The sequence below is a fragment of the Calidris pugnax genome, unplaced genomic scaffold (assembly GCF_001431845.1).
Source record: "Calidris pugnax isolate Ruff unplaced genomic scaffold, ASM143184v1 scaffold188, whole genome shotgun sequence".
Classification (NCBI taxonomy): domain Eukaryota; kingdom Metazoa; phylum Chordata; class Aves; order Charadriiformes; family Scolopacidae; genus Calidris; species Calidris pugnax.
In genome coordinates this window covers 3,634,105-3,654,034 of record NW_015091257.1, presented here as the reverse complement: position 1 = coordinate 3,654,034, position 19,930 = coordinate 3,634,105, and the positions used below count along the sequence as shown (strand labels likewise).

At 36.0% G+C, this 19,930-nt stretch overlaps 1 protein-coding gene across 3 annotated transcripts in view; it reads left to right on the top strand.

Moving 5' to 3' along the window:
• PPP2R3B (protein phosphatase 2 regulatory subunit B'', beta) overlaps positions 1-19,930 on the top strand; it is a 54,987-nt gene that overhangs the window by 22,783 nt on the left and 12,274 nt on the right. For all 3 annotated transcript variants that reach the window (XM_014960292.1, XM_014960294.1, XM_014960293.1), the window contains 7 exons: positions 10,598-10,783; positions 12,125-12,228; positions 12,791-12,893; positions 13,608-13,682; positions 17,252-17,338; positions 17,752-17,908; positions 19,865-19,913. In XM_014960292.1, coding sequence (XP_014815778.1) covers positions 10,598-10,783; positions 12,125-12,228; positions 12,791-12,893; positions 13,608-13,682; positions 17,252-17,338; positions 17,752-17,908; positions 19,865-19,913 — 761 coding nt within the window. The remainder of the gene's footprint in view (positions 1-10,597; positions 10,784-12,124; positions 12,229-12,790; positions 12,894-13,607; positions 13,683-17,251; positions 17,339-17,751; positions 17,909-19,864; positions 19,914-19,930) is intronic.

Sequence of the window (19,930 nt, the reverse complement as noted above, 5' to 3'; positions counted from 1 at the left end):
TTTTTTTTTTTTTTTTTTTTTTTTTTTTTTTTTTTTAAAGAGCAAAACCCAAGTGTTTCCTGAGGGGGGGAATAGAAATCTCATTCTGACTGTAGCTAATAGTCACACTTGATGCTAGTTTGCTGATATAATGCCAATTTCTGGAGCAGATGCCAACATTTAAGATAGAATGAAAGTATCTCAGCTACTCGCTGAGACCAGCTAGTTAAGATGAGAGGTTTTCCATAAATGGTACACTGCTAATGGATTGCCAGGTCTTAAGTTCTAGCCTTTTAAAGGAAGCTGTAAGCAAACTGGTAGGTTTTTTGCCACTTCTGCAACGGAGATTTCAGGTTCAAGCTTAAAATGTATTTGCTGCCCTGTGGTAGCAGCTTCTTTACCTGCTCATGGCTGGTAATAAATTTATGCAAATATATACTGTTTCTGTAGAAAAGCCAATATGGTGCAAGTTTATGTTAAAGCTTACTTCAGTTGCATGTGTGACTTTAAAGTCTAGATGCCAGTTCTCTCTGCAGCTAAGTTTTTTGACCCAACAATTCAGACATTGAAGAGTTCTGATTTATTTATTTTTCCCTTGGAAATAAAGTTTCACTAGCCTTTGCTCCATTTTAACATACTTCCCATAGCTTTATAATCACTAATGCTACTAATAGTAGATGTTCTATGACTGTTGACGATAATACTTTGTATGCTAGAAAGCCTGAAACAATTTGGCACATCTTCACATAAAATACCCTTCAACTTTTACAGGATCAGAGGGATATGAAATTGGTTTTGCGATTGTCCAAATCAGAATTTGTTGAGGTATTGCCAGACAAGAAGCTGACAGAGTACTTTCTCCAACTGTTGACTTTGCAGCTCAGTAACAAGGCTGAGCTTGCTGATATTTTTCTTGTTTGGATTTTTCCGAAGCTCAATTGCACTGAGTGACTGAAACTTGTTTTGTTGTAAACATGGAAGGTTGAGAAGCTATTGCAGAATTTAAGAATTAAGTGGATGTTTGTCTTAGCCCTATTTGTTACTTCTGTTTTTCTGGCTGTTTTCTGTAGACAAATGTTAGAATTGCCTCGGGTGTAACTGACTGTCAGTTTTTCCCCATTAAAATGATGTTTAGGCAGTTGTGACTTCTTTGCAGGTAGTGAGTCCCGAGTGTGGTCCGTTGGCTGGGTACAATCAAAATGCTTATGTAGTAGGAGGATATTACCAGCTTGTCTCTTGAAAACAGTTGGAACAACAGAATATACTGGTAAAGGAGTACTAATTTAACCTACAATCAGAGTATTTTCTAAGAAAGCTGCAACTATGTGACAAACTGGGTATATTAGTGACTGGTATACTTGATTTGATATAATTCATAAAATGGAGGCTGTTTGACAACAACTCACAGCCAGTGACTAATATTTTTGCACCACAAAATGTAGAAGTTGCCTCTCACAGGGCAAATTTTTCTGTAGAATCTTGCTTTTTTTTCCATTTTATAATCTGTACTTTTTTCCTTTTGTGAATTAGCAGGACAGGTGGAGGAGGCAAAAAAGTATTTTCACTGGTCAGCTACAGGAAACTGTTAGAAGATCCTACCTCTAAAGCCTTTAGTAAAAGTTTTGTTGGCAAATAAAGCAAGCTTAGAGATGGGCATGCATGTAATATGCAAAGGTCTCTTGTGCTCATGGCTTTGTGGGGGAGGTAACTACCTCTTTCTTCTTCCATTCCACGCTCAGTCCAGGGCATTTCTGAATAAATCATTAAACTCTTTCTAACTGTGTAACTGGAACTTTTGTGGTGCTGAAGCTCTATGTGACTGTACAAAAAAACCGAACATGCAGCCATGTTTGGAGGTGTTTCTAGAGCAATAATGCATTTGCAATAGAGTTCTCTGGTCCCTAGCAGGGCTGCATAATTTGTCTGTAGGTCAGCTGTACGAAACAGCACATCAGGAGAATCCTGGTATTTCCAAAATCAGAGTTGTAGAACTCAGGTGAGAGATCTGTTAATGCAGCATATATGTTACTGAAAGAGAGGAGATTGACAAGTGCGTCCTATAATGTTTAGGTATCTTGCAGATAAATAGTGCTGAACATTAGTTTTTGACCATTTGAGAGTTTTCCTGTGTTTGCTTGTTTATTACATGCTAATCTGTATGTGCACTTGCAATATGACTTCTCTGTGGTGACCATTTACATGTGCTTTTAGTTGAATGTGGTTTTAATTTTAATGTGCAAGATGGTGTGTATGGAATGGATTTCATAGTTTTGGGTAGAAACTTCCTGGATGCCACTACCTACTGTCATCTCCTACGTAAGAAACACCACACTATCCCAAATATGTTTATGTAGATGGTGCAAAGTTTGCATGCCCTGCTGAAATACTGAGGCTTGAATTCCGTGCAGTGGCCTTCTCTTGAGGCTCGTTTTGGCTGTTTAAATATGGCTTGGTTAAATTAAAGGGGTAAAGAGTTACTTCTGGTAGTTGTGCCATTATCAAAAGTTTTTGAAAGAATTCTTTAAGCTTTAGTAAGACTTTCAAGATTATCTAGAGATGAACCACAGCAATTTCACTCAAACTGGGTGGGGTGTTTCTTTCCCTAGCTATCATGCAATTAAGAGTAAGTAGCTGAACTACATCTTACTCTGCTGTCTTGAGACTTAAAAGAAGGGGAGAAATTAGCCTCAAGTAGCAAACAACTAGCAAAATCTTTATTTTTACCTCAAAATCAGAGTTTACCATACAAACAGTGTTTCAGTGACAAAACAAACGTGAATTCTAGTTTGCTAATAAGCTGAAATTTCCAACATTGAATTGTAAAATGAATGTAGATTCTTATCCCTGCTACTTGATAGCCAGGGGTTGATATTTTGCTCTTGAAGTTAACATTTGCTCTCAATATAGACCACATTAGCGGTGAGTTACTGCACTAAAGGAACAGTAGAATTTGATACTGACTGATTAAAAAAAACCAAAACAAACCAAAAAAACCTCACACAAATAAACTAACTTTTCTGAGCTTTCTATTTGTAGTTTGGCTGCCAAACCCTGCCTGCCAAACCAGGAAGGGTTTTGCACTGACTCAAGTTGTCAGTGGACAAAAGAAGTTAGATTCACCATTTGTTTTATCTCAACTTGAGTAGCAGTGTCTGCACTATGAACTTTCTAAACACAACAAGCTTGACATATAGTTAAACCAAATATACAAAAGGTTTTCATCCTTAAAGCTGTTTTTATATGCTTAGAGGAAATAAGAAATTAAATGTATTTTTAGGCTGTGGAACTCTAGTTCTAACTTTGTATTCTTCCTTATTTGTCCAAGTTTTGGGTCTTAGACTTCATTTTTACTGATATAACATGAAAAAGGATCCTGAACTCCTGACTTCTCTAAATCTCACTGAATCACTTTTGATTTGCTTATGGAATTGCTACTTGCTGGAACGTATCAATCCCAGAAACTCGGGGCACTTTAATTCTGTGAAATGGAACAAAGCAGTGTATGGCTCAGTCTGTAAAGTTGGTTTAGCATTGAGGATTTTAGCTTGCATTGAATCACAAAACCAAATGACCACAGACTTTTGTACAGAAATAGGCTTGAGAGTAAACTGCCAAGAACATGCATAAATGAGATGAGAATGACAGCAGTCAAGCTGTGTAAAACTGAGATGCGTGCACAACCTGGAGTGCAGGCAGGAGACTCCCACCATGTTTGGTCAGAATGTGGAGGTGAACACTGAAATGCTAAGTGGAACACAGACTGCAATGGGGGGTTGCTGAACCTTGCTCACTTATGTTAACTCAGGTGTCCAATACGTATAAAATCAGAAATACTGTAGTTTGAGGCACTTCTTTTCATCTGATGGTCTATGGCTAGAACTTCATGGAAAACTGTATTAATTTATCTATTTCCTTCCCCTTACTGTAGCACAGATTTTAAGTGACTACAGACCAAAGTGGATCAGAGAACTGAGCTGAGTTAAGGCTAACAGCAAAAATAAGCTAGCATCAGGGTTAAAATTAATAGATGTTTATTTCTTACTGTGGAAAGAGGAGCATGTATGATAAAATTAGTCTCTATAGTACAGCCAAAACCAGCTGCCAGACAGTGACTGAAGGATAGCAAACTGAAGTCCAGGATGGGAAGAAGCAACTGGGACTAAAATGTTTGTTGCCAGAGGAAAGACTTATGCATATATACCCTGACACCTGTTTTTTTGCGTAGGTAGATGTCTCTCTGAGTTTGATCATTCACATATGTCTTAATTTTCTGACTAAATTAGGCAAGATGAATCACAATCTTAGCATGGTTTTAAGCCTGATGTAAGTTTATTTCAAACAATACTGCCACAGTATTCCTCTCATCTTCCTTATGTTAGCACCAGAACCATTTTTCTTTTAAGTGGAATCTGTGTGAGATTGGATGAGGAAAAATAGTTATTTTTTAACTTTGCTTTTTTGCTTTCTTGGTGGCCTGGGGCAATTCACCATACTACTTCACTGGCACTAGTACTGACACACAGGTGGGTAAACTCTGTATGCAGGGGTGGGGGAAGATGCAGGTGGACTGTGGTGCAACTTGCCTTATGCCATGCTGTGATACTTCATTATTAAGCTTTCAGATTAATTTACTGTTTTCAAGCTATTTTTCTGGCAGTCGCTAGATTTTAGAGAAATCTATCTTGGAAAAAAAAAACTTTGAAAGCTTTAAGTTGTCAAAGGATCATCTTTCACAGAGGAAAAAATACTCTTAAGTATATCAAGCTGAATGGGAAGTGATACAGTCAGTGAACTCTTGCAGTAATAAATCTGTCTCTTTAGTTTGGCTTGAAAGAGGCTAATGAAGAGCATACAGAGTACAAGGAGGAAGCACCACTTCTTTAACTTAGATAATTGGAAATCTGAATGTCTACCAACAAGGTCAAGAGCGCTGGCGTTACAGAAGAGATGTTTCTCTTGGCTTGTCCTGAGGGAAGTTCTGGTAGTAAGCTTACTTTACCTATCCTGAAGTGGATTTTTGAAGGCCCTTTAACGTGCCAAAATATTTGAGGTGTTGGAACATATTTTTCTAAATTAATGTCTTTTCCTTCCAAATGAGACTGAACCCTTTGCTAGACAAGAGTAGCATAAATCTTTTACCTAGTGTTTTTGTAGACTTAAATTCCATAAAATTACTGATCAAGGCACTTGCTTATCTAGAGGCAAATGTAGTGTTTCACAGTGCAATCAAATAGATAGTAAGTTAAAGCTGAAATATTCCAAAGGCTTTATTGGTCAGACTTGGACTAATGGCTGTACAAAGAACAGAGATGGGAGGGCTGGTTAGGTACTCCTTTTGAACCTACTTACTGCTAACATTCTTACATTCACAATTAGCAATTAACTTGATAGACTGTAGGACACCTTGTATCCTGCAAGAAATTACTAAGTTAATAAAGGAGATACTTTTCATTTAAAAAAAAAATAGTGTAGCATAAGTTTAGAATTGTCAGGTTTGTGTGCTAAGCAGCATTTGGGTCTGATCACTACCATCCTATTGCCCTTTGGGTCTCTGTGTTGACTTCTGTTCTCCAATGTATATCAGGGAACTTCGTGCAGCATCTGTTTTTGCTGTTGGGTGATTAATAAGCGTTGTATCTGGGTGGTTGCAGGGATATTAGGATTTAAAAGGCTGAATGGCATACCTCTGCAGAAAATCCTCTTAGCTTATTAGGCACTTTGTATTATCCAGGTAACACACTTTATTAGCGTAACCTGTGATATATAAGAATAGAAAACCTAGTCTACTGAAGAACTAGATTAACTTATGCATTGCACACTTGAAAAATATTGCAACATTCCTTTTCTTTTTTTTCTTAATTTCCTAGTTAAAAATACTAAGGATTTGAACCAAAAACTTACGTCAAAGAATACAGCAACAGCTGAATGCTAACTCTCTAAAAATGTTTTAAATGGTTTGGTTTTTTGTCAGAAACAGGCACAGGCATAACAAATGTCAGTGTCTGTGGGATATTAGAAAGCATCAGTGTTTCTGAATGAAGTTATCTTTTCCTGTAGTCATGTCAAAACAATGCCAGTATCAAATCAGTTCAATGAGCTCGTGTCTTCATCAGTAAGGTGTCTAAAAAAAGACTACATTCATAAACATATTTACCTTGTTTCCTTTTCCAGCAAGTCCTTTTTAAGTGAGGTTTCACTCGCACTTGATTCCACATAATTGACCAATTTATGGGGTTCAGTACTTCTGGGTGGTAGTCTCTATGTGCAGGTGTAGATCTAGACTTGACTGAGTATACAGCCTAAAACATCTGGGAACAAGCACCCTCTTCATTTTTCTTTCAGAGATACATCCTGTCATTGAGCGACTTCATCATAGTGTCAGCTCTTTCAACTGAGAGAAAGGGAAAGGGCACCTCATTTTAAAATCCCCACTATCTTCATTTTTGCTCAGAACCAAGTTAACTGCCAAGTTTGACTCATTTGTTGGTAGATATAAGAGAAGACTATCTAGTAAGAAGACTGAACTTCTCTCTTTGGAATAAGGCATATCCATGTTCTCTGGTATTTACCAACATATTACTATATTGTATTTATAATAATAGGTTTATTTCACATTCACCAGCAACAACTGGAAAAGTATTATCTGGAGAGTTGCAAAATAAGATGGGAAATTTTCCCTTTCAACAGTAACCTCATTGGGATATAAACTTCCACTTCCTCCTTTATAGAAGTCAAGGCAAATAAGTGTTGGATAACTGTATGATTATATATGTCGGGAATTAAAACTGGTTATGTATTAAGGGTTTTCTTGAATTCTCTTATAGACAAATCATGTACGTTTGTTTACATTATTACAAAAGGATTTTTCAAGGAATCCTCACTTTGCATCTTTTTTAAGTAAAACTTCTATTATGTTGCCACTGTAGTTTAATTACAGATTCTGGACTTTACATATGCTCATTGCAAAGGTTAATGCACCATTCAGTCCTAGCAGTGCAGCTCCCATCTGCTTGTATGAGTTATTTACAAGCTTTTACAGCTGTTCTCCTTACCTCCGAGCATATTTTTTTGTGCTATTTCTGGGCAAGTTACAGTGAAAATCTTCACTTGCCAAACCAGTCTCTCTTGTCAGTTTAGCTCACTGGTACCAGTATTAAAGGTCTTCACTTAAAGCCATAAGAAAATGTAGATCACTTTCTAAATGTTAAATTGACCATTAAAATGGAATAGTTGTGTAAAAAGAAAAACTAACTATTGCTGCAGATTTTCAATTCAAAGACTCATTGCTAGCAGACTTCTAGCAGTTCTTGTTAATGAAGAAATTCCCCGGTTAAAATTATAATTAATTTTGGAACAGCTTAATCTCATACAATTAGTGCATCTTAATTGCAGTGGAATAACAGAACTGACTCTTTTCATCAGCTATACAACACGTGCATCTACAGAAGCAACTAGCTGAAATGATAAAAGCAGTGGAGCTTTCTGAGCCCGTTTAATATTAGTGTTCCTTCATTAGAGCACATACAGCAAAGCAGCCTCGGTTGTGCAAGGAGCCTTTGGGTTGTCAGATGGGATCCAGGCTGAGAGGAGAGGAGAGAAGAGAAGAATCCCTGGCCTTTCTTGGGAAGGAGAGGAGAGAGGAGGTGTAATGCTAACTTGATAATGCACCAGTTGGAGCTGATAGTTTTGGATGACCTGTTGCTTTCTTGGTACAGGCTCTTATCCCTCTGTTGACTGACATTAGCAGTACAATTCAGTTGTCTAATTGCAAGCTGCTAGTGGCATTTAAGGAGCATTAATGTGCTCAGAACATCGTGTGGCAGATGCAGAGTGAGAGCTGTGCTCCAAGCTGGCTGCTCGATACCACGTGGAATATTCAAGGGCATTTTGGGTTGTGCCCTAGATGGTATTCTCACTAGATGCCTATATGTAGGCACCAAATAAATCTATCAGAAATTATTGTGAAGTGATCACACACTCTCTAATGCAAGCAAAGCATTTTTATAGTTTCTTCTTTCGCCAACTTTGAGAAAACAGCATGTAGAAATAGGCAGCACCTCCCATTATGGGGAGAGTTATTTTGTCTTGCAGTGAGAGGTTTGTGTTCTGTATTTGGGTTTAGAGTTGAATAAATATATTGTTTTACAGATTAAATTGTATATATTTTTACACTAAGCATGCTGAATTCAGTCATGCTTATGAAACATAATGTTTTTATTTTAGAAAAATCAGTATCTTTTTTAACCTTATGTCTATATTCAGTCCTGAATCTGCTTCTTCTTGCTCATAGTCATGGTCTGGAATGTGTTTACAACAGATAAGAAAAATGAAAAATAAATAAAGAGAAACCCTCTATTATATAACTCTCTTAGATAACACCCATACAAGTTACATGTGCTAGGATAGGTCTTACTACAAATCCTGAACTCAGATCTCCACGTGCATTTAAGAACAGCTTTTAACCTAGACTAATGGAAATCATGTGTTGTGTACTCTGAGGTATCTGAAGTAAATTAGTAGTTTCTGAGAAAATAAGTCTGTTGGTAGCCTTTCTTCTTTTCTTGGGACCTTTTCCAATGCAGTCTTCCCTCTGCCCCTACCTTTCCTTTTAAAAGAAACTTTCATTTAATCTGGAGCTCTACATTTTCCTATGGATTTTATAAGTGCCTTGTCTGCCTGTACTAGGTTTTCTTGAAATACTGATTTGCATCATGTTGCCTGAAGTGCTCAGGGGATGTTAGTAGTCCATTATTGACACCCTTTTCTCAGGTGAGGCACACCTCATCAGGCATCTCTGAAGAAGTGGAAAACCTGCGCTTCAGTGCTATTTTGAGTAGCTATCCAGGCAGATATTGTAGATGGGGAAAAGGGGAAATAAAATAAACTTACTGCTTGGAACAAATATAAGAGTTTGATTCTGTTAAGTAAAAGATGGTTTGATTGCCAGTGCTCAAAAGCATGCTAAGCTGACAGTGTGGTACCAGTCCAAGGAACAGGTCCTTAGTCTGGTTTTGAGTAGGATAACTGATAGGGCTTTACTGAACCACTGATGCTGGCTTTCTGAAATGAAACAAGGTGTTAATCCAATTGTATCCACGATTTGTAATGCTGTTGGTAATGTTGCTATCCTTATTCTTCCCGAAAGTTGGGAAGTCTAGGGTTGGAAGGGATTTTTGATGCCCTGTGGCACTTCCGCTGATGGCTCATGAACTGGACCCATTATACTAATGACAGAGTACCAAAACTTATAAGTTATAGGATTCTTAGAAAATGACAAGACATTGACTCTAGGTATTACAGATTCAAGTTAACTTTTCCCTCTATGAAATAAAACTTGTAACTCAGGTAACTCTGCAGCTGTAAACAAGAATGCTGCCTCAAATGCAGAAGAGGGGAAAGGAAAGTTAATTCAGGCTTCTTTGTTGGTTTTTGTTTTTGTTTTTGGTTTTTTTTTTTAGTATGTGTAGCACTCCAGTGAAGGCTACTGGGTTTAAACCCTGCAAATTAAAATCTGCTGCCTGTAAGCACCTGGTTCTTTCAATGACTTAAGGAAGGATTTTGGTTGTGGTAGAAAAGCTGTGTATCTTTACAGGCACTTTGACACAGGTGATAAGGAATAAAGCGAGGGTTGGAGGCTTGGGGGATTTTGTGGGGTCACCACCCCACACCCCTCAGTTCTAGTTGGAAATGAGAGCTGGAATTCAGGACCTTGAACATATTTAACACTAGGATGAGCCACCTTGTAGTATTAACCATTGTTTTTACATTTGAACAGTGGCCTTGGGATGAAAGACTTCATGTTTAATTGCTAATCTCGAGTTGCCACATAACTATTGTTACTTTGCTTGTTGTCTTTATTTCTATGCCTTATTGAACTTTGATTTGGAAACTAAGTACAAGGTAATTCTTCTGTACTGAGGCTAAATGCATTTAAATAATTTCTCTTGTTACTGGTCTTTTTTTTTTGTTGGTTTTTTTTTAATAGTACAGTATATCACAAATTCTTGAGAAACAGATTTCTAGGCTCTCATGCCATAATTGTGTATAGTTTACCAAGAAAATCCCTCTGCAGGGATCACTTACTATCTTTATAAAGCCAGGCATTTTTTAGGATTAAAACAAAAACACCACCAAACCAAACAATCTTCACTGTAACTAAGTTAAAAAGGTTGGTTGTTTGTAACAAAATTGTCATGGTTATTTTAAAAGTTTGAAGATGTAAAACTAGAAATATTTCAAAAGCAAATTATTTCATGACCTGTCTATTATGCTAGAAAGTGAAGGTTTTTTCTTTCTGAAACTGATCATATAACTTGCATTATTTCAGATGTCTCCAAGAAGCTGTCTAGCATAGTAATCTTGAAACTTGATATGTTGAAGACTGAAGTTGTTTTTATTAAATTTTAACATCCTAGAAATCTTTCTAAATGACAGGTTTTGGAAATACTCATTAATTTTTCCAGTGTGCTCTTTCTTAAATAGCTTATTCAGCCTATCATCAAAAATCTTTTTGAAGGTGTGTTGTAATATATAATGTCAAGAGATTCAAGTCATCTGAGGATGACATTATATGTGATTTCATTGTACCTGACTGTCAAATGTGTATTTGTCTATTTAGGTTCAGACAAAGAAGGAAGAAACTTTGCCACCATCACTTAGTCAAAACATTCCAACTTTCTATTTTCCTCGAGGATGTCCTAAAGAAAAAGTGAATATAGATGCTGTGATTGCCAAAATTGAGAGAACTTTCTCCGAGTTTCCAAATGAGAGGGCAACGTTAGAAGACATGGGGAAGGTTGCAAAGGTGAGAACTTGCTGGCTGGTTGCTTTTAGTACTGTACACCTGGGGGAAGGAAACATGAGTTCGGTGTGCTTTGTTTTCTTGCATTATGTATTTTCATCTCCTACAAGGTAGTACCAGTAAGACATCGACATCATATTCAACATCGTTGATAGCATGTGGAAATCTTTGCATTAACTTTGTCTCAAATAGCCCTATGTTTTGCTTACAAAAAGAAACAAACATTGAAACAAAACTTGAACTTTTTTTTTTAGTTGCATAAACAATGAAATATTAAAGAGCACACTGTATGTTGTTTTGTGTTCTGTATTGACCAACAGACTTATGGCAAAAGCACTGCTAATATGCGTTTTGTTTTCAGGCATCCACACTGTTTTTTCTCATTCAGCTGTGTCAAGAACCTCCATTGTAAAAACAGAATGGCTTGGTAACTTGAGATTATAGCCCTCTAGTTATTATTGAAGAGCTAATTTAGAGTTATGGCAGAGTGAAAAATAGAAAGCAGCAAATGTTTTTTAATTTCTGTGTAGCAGACAATAAGCTAGTCTAATTTAACTTAAAATTCCATTTTGTTATATTGAATCACCACTTGAAATATCACTGCAACTCATGGACTTGGCAATGAGTCTCAGGTTCTCATCCCTGTTCCTGTCACTTTGCATTTAAAGTCCAGGCTCTAGAGAAGAGAAACAAAGACTTTTCACAAGAGTGGGACTGAGGGTTCAGAAACCCCTTGTTTGCCGCCCCAGAAGTTTTTAACTGCGAAGCTGAATGAGAGGATTTTTGCCTTCCACGGGTCCTTTCCATGCAGAAGTGAGGAGAGGTGGAAGAGACCCTTCCCTCTGAGCAAGAAAGGTGGAAGGGTCCAGTCACCTACAACTCAGTGATGAAAGGCACCTTCCTGAAGTATAGGGAAAAGTTTCTCAGACTGAGGACAGTGTTTGTCAAACAAACATGTAAACTTGCTGCAGTTCAGAAGCTGTGAAACTGTTTGTACTGTCTTGAGCTCAGCTTAAAGATATCCAGCCCTTTAGCAGAGCTTATTAGCATGGACTCTGTTCAGCTGCTTGGAGTCTGGACAGAGCAGACATGTGACTGCATTCATCTGTTAGGAATGCTGCAAGTTGTTCTCTGTTTTGCTTTCCACTTTTGGATTTCAGCCTGAAGCAGTTGCTTGAAATTAATTATTTTGGAAGGTGCAGTTGGTTTCAGAAACAGTTTAAAGTATCTGTGCTTTAATGTTTTCCTAACACTTGTAAAATTTAATTTTTGAGACTTCTAAATGAGGGAGTAACCCTCAGATAAGCAATCAATGAACTAACTCGATGTATACTTTAATTCTAGGCTTGTGAATGCCCTCTTTACTGGAAAGGCCCTTTATTTTATTGTGCTGGAGGTGAACGAACAGGATATGTGTCAGTTCATAAATTTGTTGCAATGTGGCGGAAGTAAGTAGATTACTTTCTTTTAGAAGTACTGCATTTTTTTAAATTGAAATGTGATATTTTAAGCTCTGAATGAGTTCCAATCTGTAAAGGGGAATAAAACAGTTTCCTATAATCAAACATTGACAGCAAACTTATACCTGGGAAAATGTAAGTAAATCACCACTTTAGCACAAACAAACAAATCTTTATTTACAGTGTTCTTAGATTCTTAAAGTGTTTAGTAAATGACTGGCTGTTCATTGGAAAAGTGAAAACTATGGCCCTAACTTGTAGATGCCAGTTCTGAACAAAATGCTTTTTCTTCTTTCTAGTTGTCCTTCAGTTATAACTGAAAAATGTCCTTCCATGCAATCAATAACATGGAGTAGCCACCTCCTTTAACGTAAATGTATGAGACAGTACTGCTTTGATAAGTTCACTTGGAGTGTACTTTGAATTTGTAATTAGCTTTTGACTTAAATGTTGTGGTTGCAGTTTCATAGGCCCTGCTCTAGGATGCCCATACAAGGTATCATGAGCAATTTTCTCTGTAGGATATTAAATGGAAATATTTACTTTTCAGAATACTTCAGACCTGCTATGATGATGCTGCAAAGTTTGTTCATCTTCTCATGAACCCTGGATGCAACTACTTGGTGCAAGAAGACTTCATTCCTTTTTTACAAGTAAGTTGCAACTGAAACTAATTCTGTAAAAACAAAAAAATGTTGAGCTGGCAAAGCCCTGACGTTTTTGGAGCGAAACATATTTTTCATGGTCTTCATTAAAGTTTATTGATAATATTTAGTGTAACTCACTTCCTATGGTCCACTGAGATGATAGTGAGTGACTTATATAAAATGATTAACTGTAAAATAAGGTGAGGTGCTGTTAAAAGTTACAGTAAGATGCATGGATTTAAAATGGCTTGCAGGAATAGCACATGTATCAGGATCCTCACGGTTTAGAAAAGCAGTTGAAGTTATTTATTGGTGAGCCAAAGGAAAAGCGGTGTATGAATTCAAAACCCAATACAGTTTCTCTCAGAGTGGTAACCAACACCTTTACTAATAGGTGAATAAAACCTAAATTGCTTTTACTGAATCATAGTAAGCCACAAAAATTCAAGCTACGATGGTCAGCAGTGTTAAATATCTTCATCCCATCTAAAAAATGTAGGAAAGCTTTTGTTTATCTGGTTTCTTTAAAAGATAATTAAAAAAAAAAAGTCAGCAGTGTTATTTAAATGAAGCATGTTCTAAATTAAGTTTTCATTAATGATTGTGGCATTTAGTTTGAACCGTTTTGGTTAAGGAAGCAGATGTGCTATTTTGTGCTAATTGTTTTATATAGTCACTAATGAATACTGTTTGGGATATTGTTATTCCTTTATTTTGTAGGATGTGGTGAATAGTCATCCTGGCCTATCATTTTTAAAAGAAGCGTCTGAATTTCATTCTCGGTACATTACCACAGTGAGTGATTTTTATTTGGAAAAGCTATTTTTTGTGAATCAAGTAGGAAAATAAAAATATAAGATTAGTCAATATATATAACCCTGTCTGTCCCTTGAGAAAGGTTGAGTATGCTGTCAGTCTTCACTTCTGCATGACCACAAATCTTATGAAAAAAGACTCTGTTTCTTAAGCATCATAGTTTTTCTTAATGTTTATAAGACATTGATGAACTTAATACTAATAAAAGAAACACTGAATTCTAGTAGTGTAGGATAAGTTAATGAACATTAAAAGACAAGCAGACTGTTAACTTAAAGGCTTGATTGTGGCTATAGACTGCACTCATTAGAATCTTGACCTTACTCTGGGTTTAATTAAATGGAATTTTGAATGAAAAGTCTATATTGACATGATTATGCTCAGCATTAAGTAAAATAATGGTAATATTGGAGCTGCTTGCCACTTTCTTCTCTGGGGATTTTTCTTTCTAAGTAGGTTTTATACATGAAAAGTTCCATTTCTCTCTTCCTAGGGTTATGTGAGTGAAGTATTCTTTCTCTACCCAAGGGAAAAATCAGTGACATTAAATTTTCTCAACTGTAGACTAGACAGACAATTCCACTGAAGTCTCAAAAGATTAAAATTCTTGAAAATGACATTCAGTTCACTTTCTTTGTGCATGTGAAAAATAGCTTAATGAATATTCTGCAACGAAAATCATGCAGAGTTGATCATCTTTTATCCAGCTTATAGTTTGACCCAGACTAAAACTGTGGAAGCTTTTTTTTTTGAGAGCTTTTGGTTCTGGTTTCTCATATCCTTCTTACAGAGACTGCTGGCCCACCAAGTATGGGAAAACCCAGCTGCATTAGGTTTCCCTTCGTGTTATAATGATTACATGAGTTCTCAGAAATTTCTTGTTATATGTGACTGAAGGAAATGTTCTGCCTGTGAGTAGTTTTCTTTCTTAATGGATTCTGGGCTGTATCAAAGCCTGCTCTGCTTAAAATTATGAAAGCTTGCTGCCTGGACTGTAGGATTTTCACTCCTGCCATTCCCAGTTAGTTTTCTTTGGAGGAGCAGTTTATTCAAGTAGGCCTGAGCCTAGCAATATTGAATAAATTAGTGCTGTCAGTACTTTAATAACAAAATTTAGTGTGGTCTTCAACAGAAATCAGCCTTTAATCAAAAATCCCAAAAGCAAACTAGTATTGTTATGAATATAGCAAAAATATTTGGAATACTACTCTGCAGATCAAGAAACAGCAGGACTATCTGCCCTTTCTTGTCCAGTTTTAAGATGGAGTTACTGTTGCTCGATACAGTCTTCTAAAATTTTGCCCTGCAAGTTATAATTACAAATCATTTTTCTCTAAGATGAAGTAAGGCATTTCATACCTGTATTCAAAGTAGTTTTATCTTGCTACATGAAGCTACTTAATCTAAAGGATTTGGCAAGCATTGCAGTTGAAGATTTAATGTCTGTTCATGCTAATTTCCAGTTACAAGTTAAATGATCCATTTTTCTGCTGTATTTGTTTGTGTATACATTAGTGTATATATGAGCATGCATGCAGACATTACACACAGCACTTCAGTGAGGCAGGTGTCTTGTAAGTGGTGTTCAACCGTGGAAGCAATCAGTTCTGTCTGCTAGGCTGTGGCATAGGTTGGTTGGTCAGCCTAGTGGTAAGGTTAGGTACATATGTTCAAGATAAAGCTAAAATGCATTAAAAGCATTTGCCTGGACCAGGGAGATGCTGCATTTAATTGGAACGTATGTTATGTATAAATCTGAACTATGAATTCTTCAAATTGTAATCTCTGTATTGCACCATTTCCTCTTGCTTCTGACAAAACCACTGTGCAGCACAGTAAGAACTATTCTCTGACAATTTGCTTATATTCTGTTTTGATTCACTTTAGAAAACCATTTTTTTAAGTCTGTTCCCAGTTGTCTTTAGCAAACATTCAATTTTGTTTTTATTTTTAGACCAGCTAAATGTATAACAGATGAGATAATGACATGCAGATGGATTAAGTTGCAAAGCTAAGACAAAACCTTTTTAGAAAAAATTGCTTTGTAGTAGAAGCCAAAAATGGGCCTTTCCTAAACTCACAATTAGAATTGAGCTAATTAAGTTTCAGAAGTAGGCTAGTCTATTCTCCTTTCTGGATTTATTGAACCAGCTGTTCTTGTTCAAAGTAAGAGCTGCAGAGCTGGCTGCATGCTATGGTTTAAGCTTTACTTTAAAACATTATAAATAAATTACTCTTCTACGTGCAATTTAGAAATTATTGGTTTATTTAAACTATTGATTTACTGCAATTAAAGTCTGAAGTGATAAAAACTTAAATAATGAAGTCTTTAGTTTGGAATAGGTTTTATTTGGGGGAAAGGGATTTCTAAAGAGATGGTTCTTTTAGCTAGTAACTACCGTGTTGCAAATGGAATGCTTCACATGCAGTATTTGGTCTTGCTAATTAGCAGGCATAATCAATCTCCAGTTAAACAGTTATAGTTTGTAATATGTTTAGATTTTTTTGTCCGCTTTTGTTAGTGGTTAATGATTGAAATCTATATCTGGTTGACTTAGTTAACAAAATTTCAGGAACAAAACCTGTATTTTAAAGTCAATCTCCAGTTAAACAGTTATAGTTTGTAATAGGTTTAGATTTTTTTGTCTGCTTTTGTTAGTGGTTAATGATTCACTTGAAATGTGTATCTGGTTGACTTAGTGAAGAAAATTTCAGGAACAAAACGTGTATTTTAAAGTCTTATATTTGTAAACTAAAACTAAGTAAATTATGCTAAATGGAAGAGTTTATCCAAAATAATAGACGTGTAAAACTGGTTTAAACAGAAATGTTGGATACTCAACTGAATGCATTTGTTTCTGGTCTGGTATCAGTCATGGCACAAGAGCTAGTAATCTTTCTTGTGTAGATTTTTTTTTGTTTGTTTTTCAGTTAGAAAACATTTATGTACTTCTTTTAACATTATTAACTGGGGTTTTTTTCCAAGTAACTTTAAATAGAGTAAAATTAAATGGGGAAGAACATATTCTCTCTGCACCTGTAGGAAGTATTTCTGTCAGATGTTGAGTTGTTGTATTCGGAAACTTCAAAAGCAGCAACATTCTCCCTGTACTCTGATCCCTAAACAGTCCCAGTTTCTGTAACTTCATTTATGAAGTAAAATATTCATATAGTAAATGTACGTCATTAATATATCTCATTACAGATTTAATAGGTTTATTAGATGATCCCCTGCAGATCTGGAAGACTAGGAGGTAGTCAGATTGCCCATAGACATATTCTGGATAGCATACAAGTATTCTGCAACTTACTGTGTGAGATACGGGTTCTGCAGCATTGAAATAACAGTTGTCAAGATGAGTTTAGAGATAGAAATGGCTTAGTAATATGACATAAGAGAAGCATCAACCTGCTACGTAACAAGAAGAATAGAAATAGCAGAAAGATGGAATTCTGTAATATAGTTGAGCTAAGACTTATCTGACATGTTTCAGAGGGTTTTTAGTAAGAATACCTAACATCACTTTTTCCTTTTCTGTTTATTGCAGGTTATACAGAGAATATTTTATACAGTAAATAGGTCCTGGTCTGGGAAAATAACTTGTAACGAGCTAAGGAAAAGCAACTTTTTGCAGGTACATAATATCTAAAAGTTTTGTTTCTACAAGTTTAAAAACTGCATTAAATAAAACGCTTCAGGGACTAACACAAGTACTGTTTCTTCCTTTTCCAAAAACTGGTGAAGTCTTAATTGCATTAATTCTCATAAAACAATGACATTTAAGCATATTCTGGTGTATCTAGAACTTTATAAATGCATATGTTGTTAGCAGTAGTCTGGCTGATCTCATTCTTCTACGGATACATTGGGTTTTCCACCTTGTGTGTTCAGTCTTTGCTGTCATGCTGCATGGTGTGCACTGACGCTGAAGATAGAAGTTGTTCCACTGAAACAGTATCAGATATTAACCTGGTTTTGAGAACTCAGATCATTCAACATATGTCTTACAGATTCTTTAATGTGTTCTATTTATCCTTCTGATAATAGAATGTGGCATTATTGGAAGAGGAAGCTGATATTAACCAGCTGACAGACTACTTCTCATATGAACATTTTTATGTTATCTATTGCAAATTTTGGGAGCTGGATACAGACCATGACCTCTATATTGATCGGAAGGATTTAGCTCGACATAATGATCATGGTATGACAAATATTAAGCACCTTTGTTTACATGTATTAAATGACCTGTAAACTTTCAACTGAGGAAGTGGTTAACTGCCAAGGCCAGGGTTCATGAGTCTGTTGGTACAGCTGATCCTGCTGACTACTGAAATAAATCAGGACAAGTCATCTGTGACATTGCTTTGTGTCTGACAACACCAAATTTGCAGAAAATTCTGAATTTGAATTCTGATCTTGGCAAAGTAGTAGAGGAGGAAATAAATCTGTCTATAGGCTTGATCTAAAAAAAGTCATTTATGTCTTGGTATATTATAAATGGCTCCATTTGGCGGGTTTGGGTTGTTATCTTGGAAACAATCCGTTTTACTTACATTATTCAAGTAGCATGCTTCTTATGGCAAAGTGTGGAAAGAGTAGAAAAAGATAAACATACATTCAGGTACTTTACTTATTTTAAAGTTTTGCTAACTCAGCTGCAGTACATCTTGTTTTAATACTTTTTTAAGAGCTTTACATTTTCTGCATTCACAATATATGATGACTGTGAATCTGTAATCTTGCACACTTGTACCTATTTTAAATATTCTTGTAGCTTGTATAGAACTTGGGGTTTTTTGGATGCTTTGTGTCCATTGTCATCTTAAAAGTATTCTCTTCAGGACTGGAAAGCTTACTTAAGCACAAAGTGATTATGGAATATTGTCCCACGCTAAAAGGAATAAACACAATTCTGATTGCTTCTGAAAACTTGCCCACTCAAGTTTGACTACACTTTAGGACAATGAGGAACTAAATTTAAGACTCTGAGGGAGGAAAGCTGCTTTCATTTGAGAGGTTGCTCTACTGAGTTAGTACAGTATAGAAAGAAAGCAGAACTGATACCATGCCACTTGCAATATAGTTTTGCATCCTTTAAACCATGGAATATTGCTTAGAGCTTAATAGCTGCTGCTTAAGAAGAACTAGACTAAATAAGAGCATAAAATGGATGTGATAACTCAACTTTAGTCTTAAACTTCTATCTTTTTGCATGTCAAAATGAGATAATCTGGTTTCATAAAACCCTTCCTTTCATACTGTCACTGGTCTAAAATTAGTCTAGATCAAACACTTAATGTAGTGACAAAAATATTAAAGTATGTAGCTATTGTTGAGGAAGTTGAACAACTTCAGTATTTCAAAAGTAGATAAGCAGCAGCATGTATATCTGAAACAAATTGACTATCCTGCAGCTCTGGGGATAAATATTAAGCAGGGACCAGTGTCCCTACTAGAATAATATGATGATAGCATCCCCGTAAGTACATAACAGATGTACTTTAATTATCTGCTTTAATTATCAATATTTCTACTATGCTCGCAAAATATTGCAGAGCTAGAATAATGAGAAGTGATTCTTCTGTGAGAATAGTGTCATGTGCTGCTTTGGGTACCATCCACAAATTCTTCAGGATAAATTGAATATCCTTTACAGAGCTAGTGCTCAGTTAAGACATGTTTCTAAAATCCCTGAAATGGTTTCAAAATTAGAAGCATGGCTCAGAACCATGTCAGAAATAGACCCATGTCAGAATCAGTTAGGTATGCTCATTATGTATTAATGTGCCAATTCTATTTTTGGCTCTTTGCCAAAACCAAGGTCATATAAACTGTTATGGCACTTGAAAACATGATTTACTTGTCAAAGAACTGGTAAATGCTATTTTACTAATCAGACAGTTTCATTAATGACTTTCATTATGCTACTATTTCTGCATCAAGCCTGAATTCAAAGCTGGTTGGTTCTAGCTTTGTTTTGGAGACTTTGTGATAAGTGATCTTCTCCAAGAGAACTCAAAGGGATTACTGAGCGCTACACTTGATCTTTCTCACAGATGTGTGTACATAAGAGGTTTCCAGTAAACTCTTCAACTAGACAATACAGAGCAAAAATAACCTACATAAAATTGACACTATTTTAAACCTTTTTTCACAGCAATATCCAATAGGATGATAGAGAGGATCTTCTCAGGAGCAGTAACACGGTACGTATTCCATATGC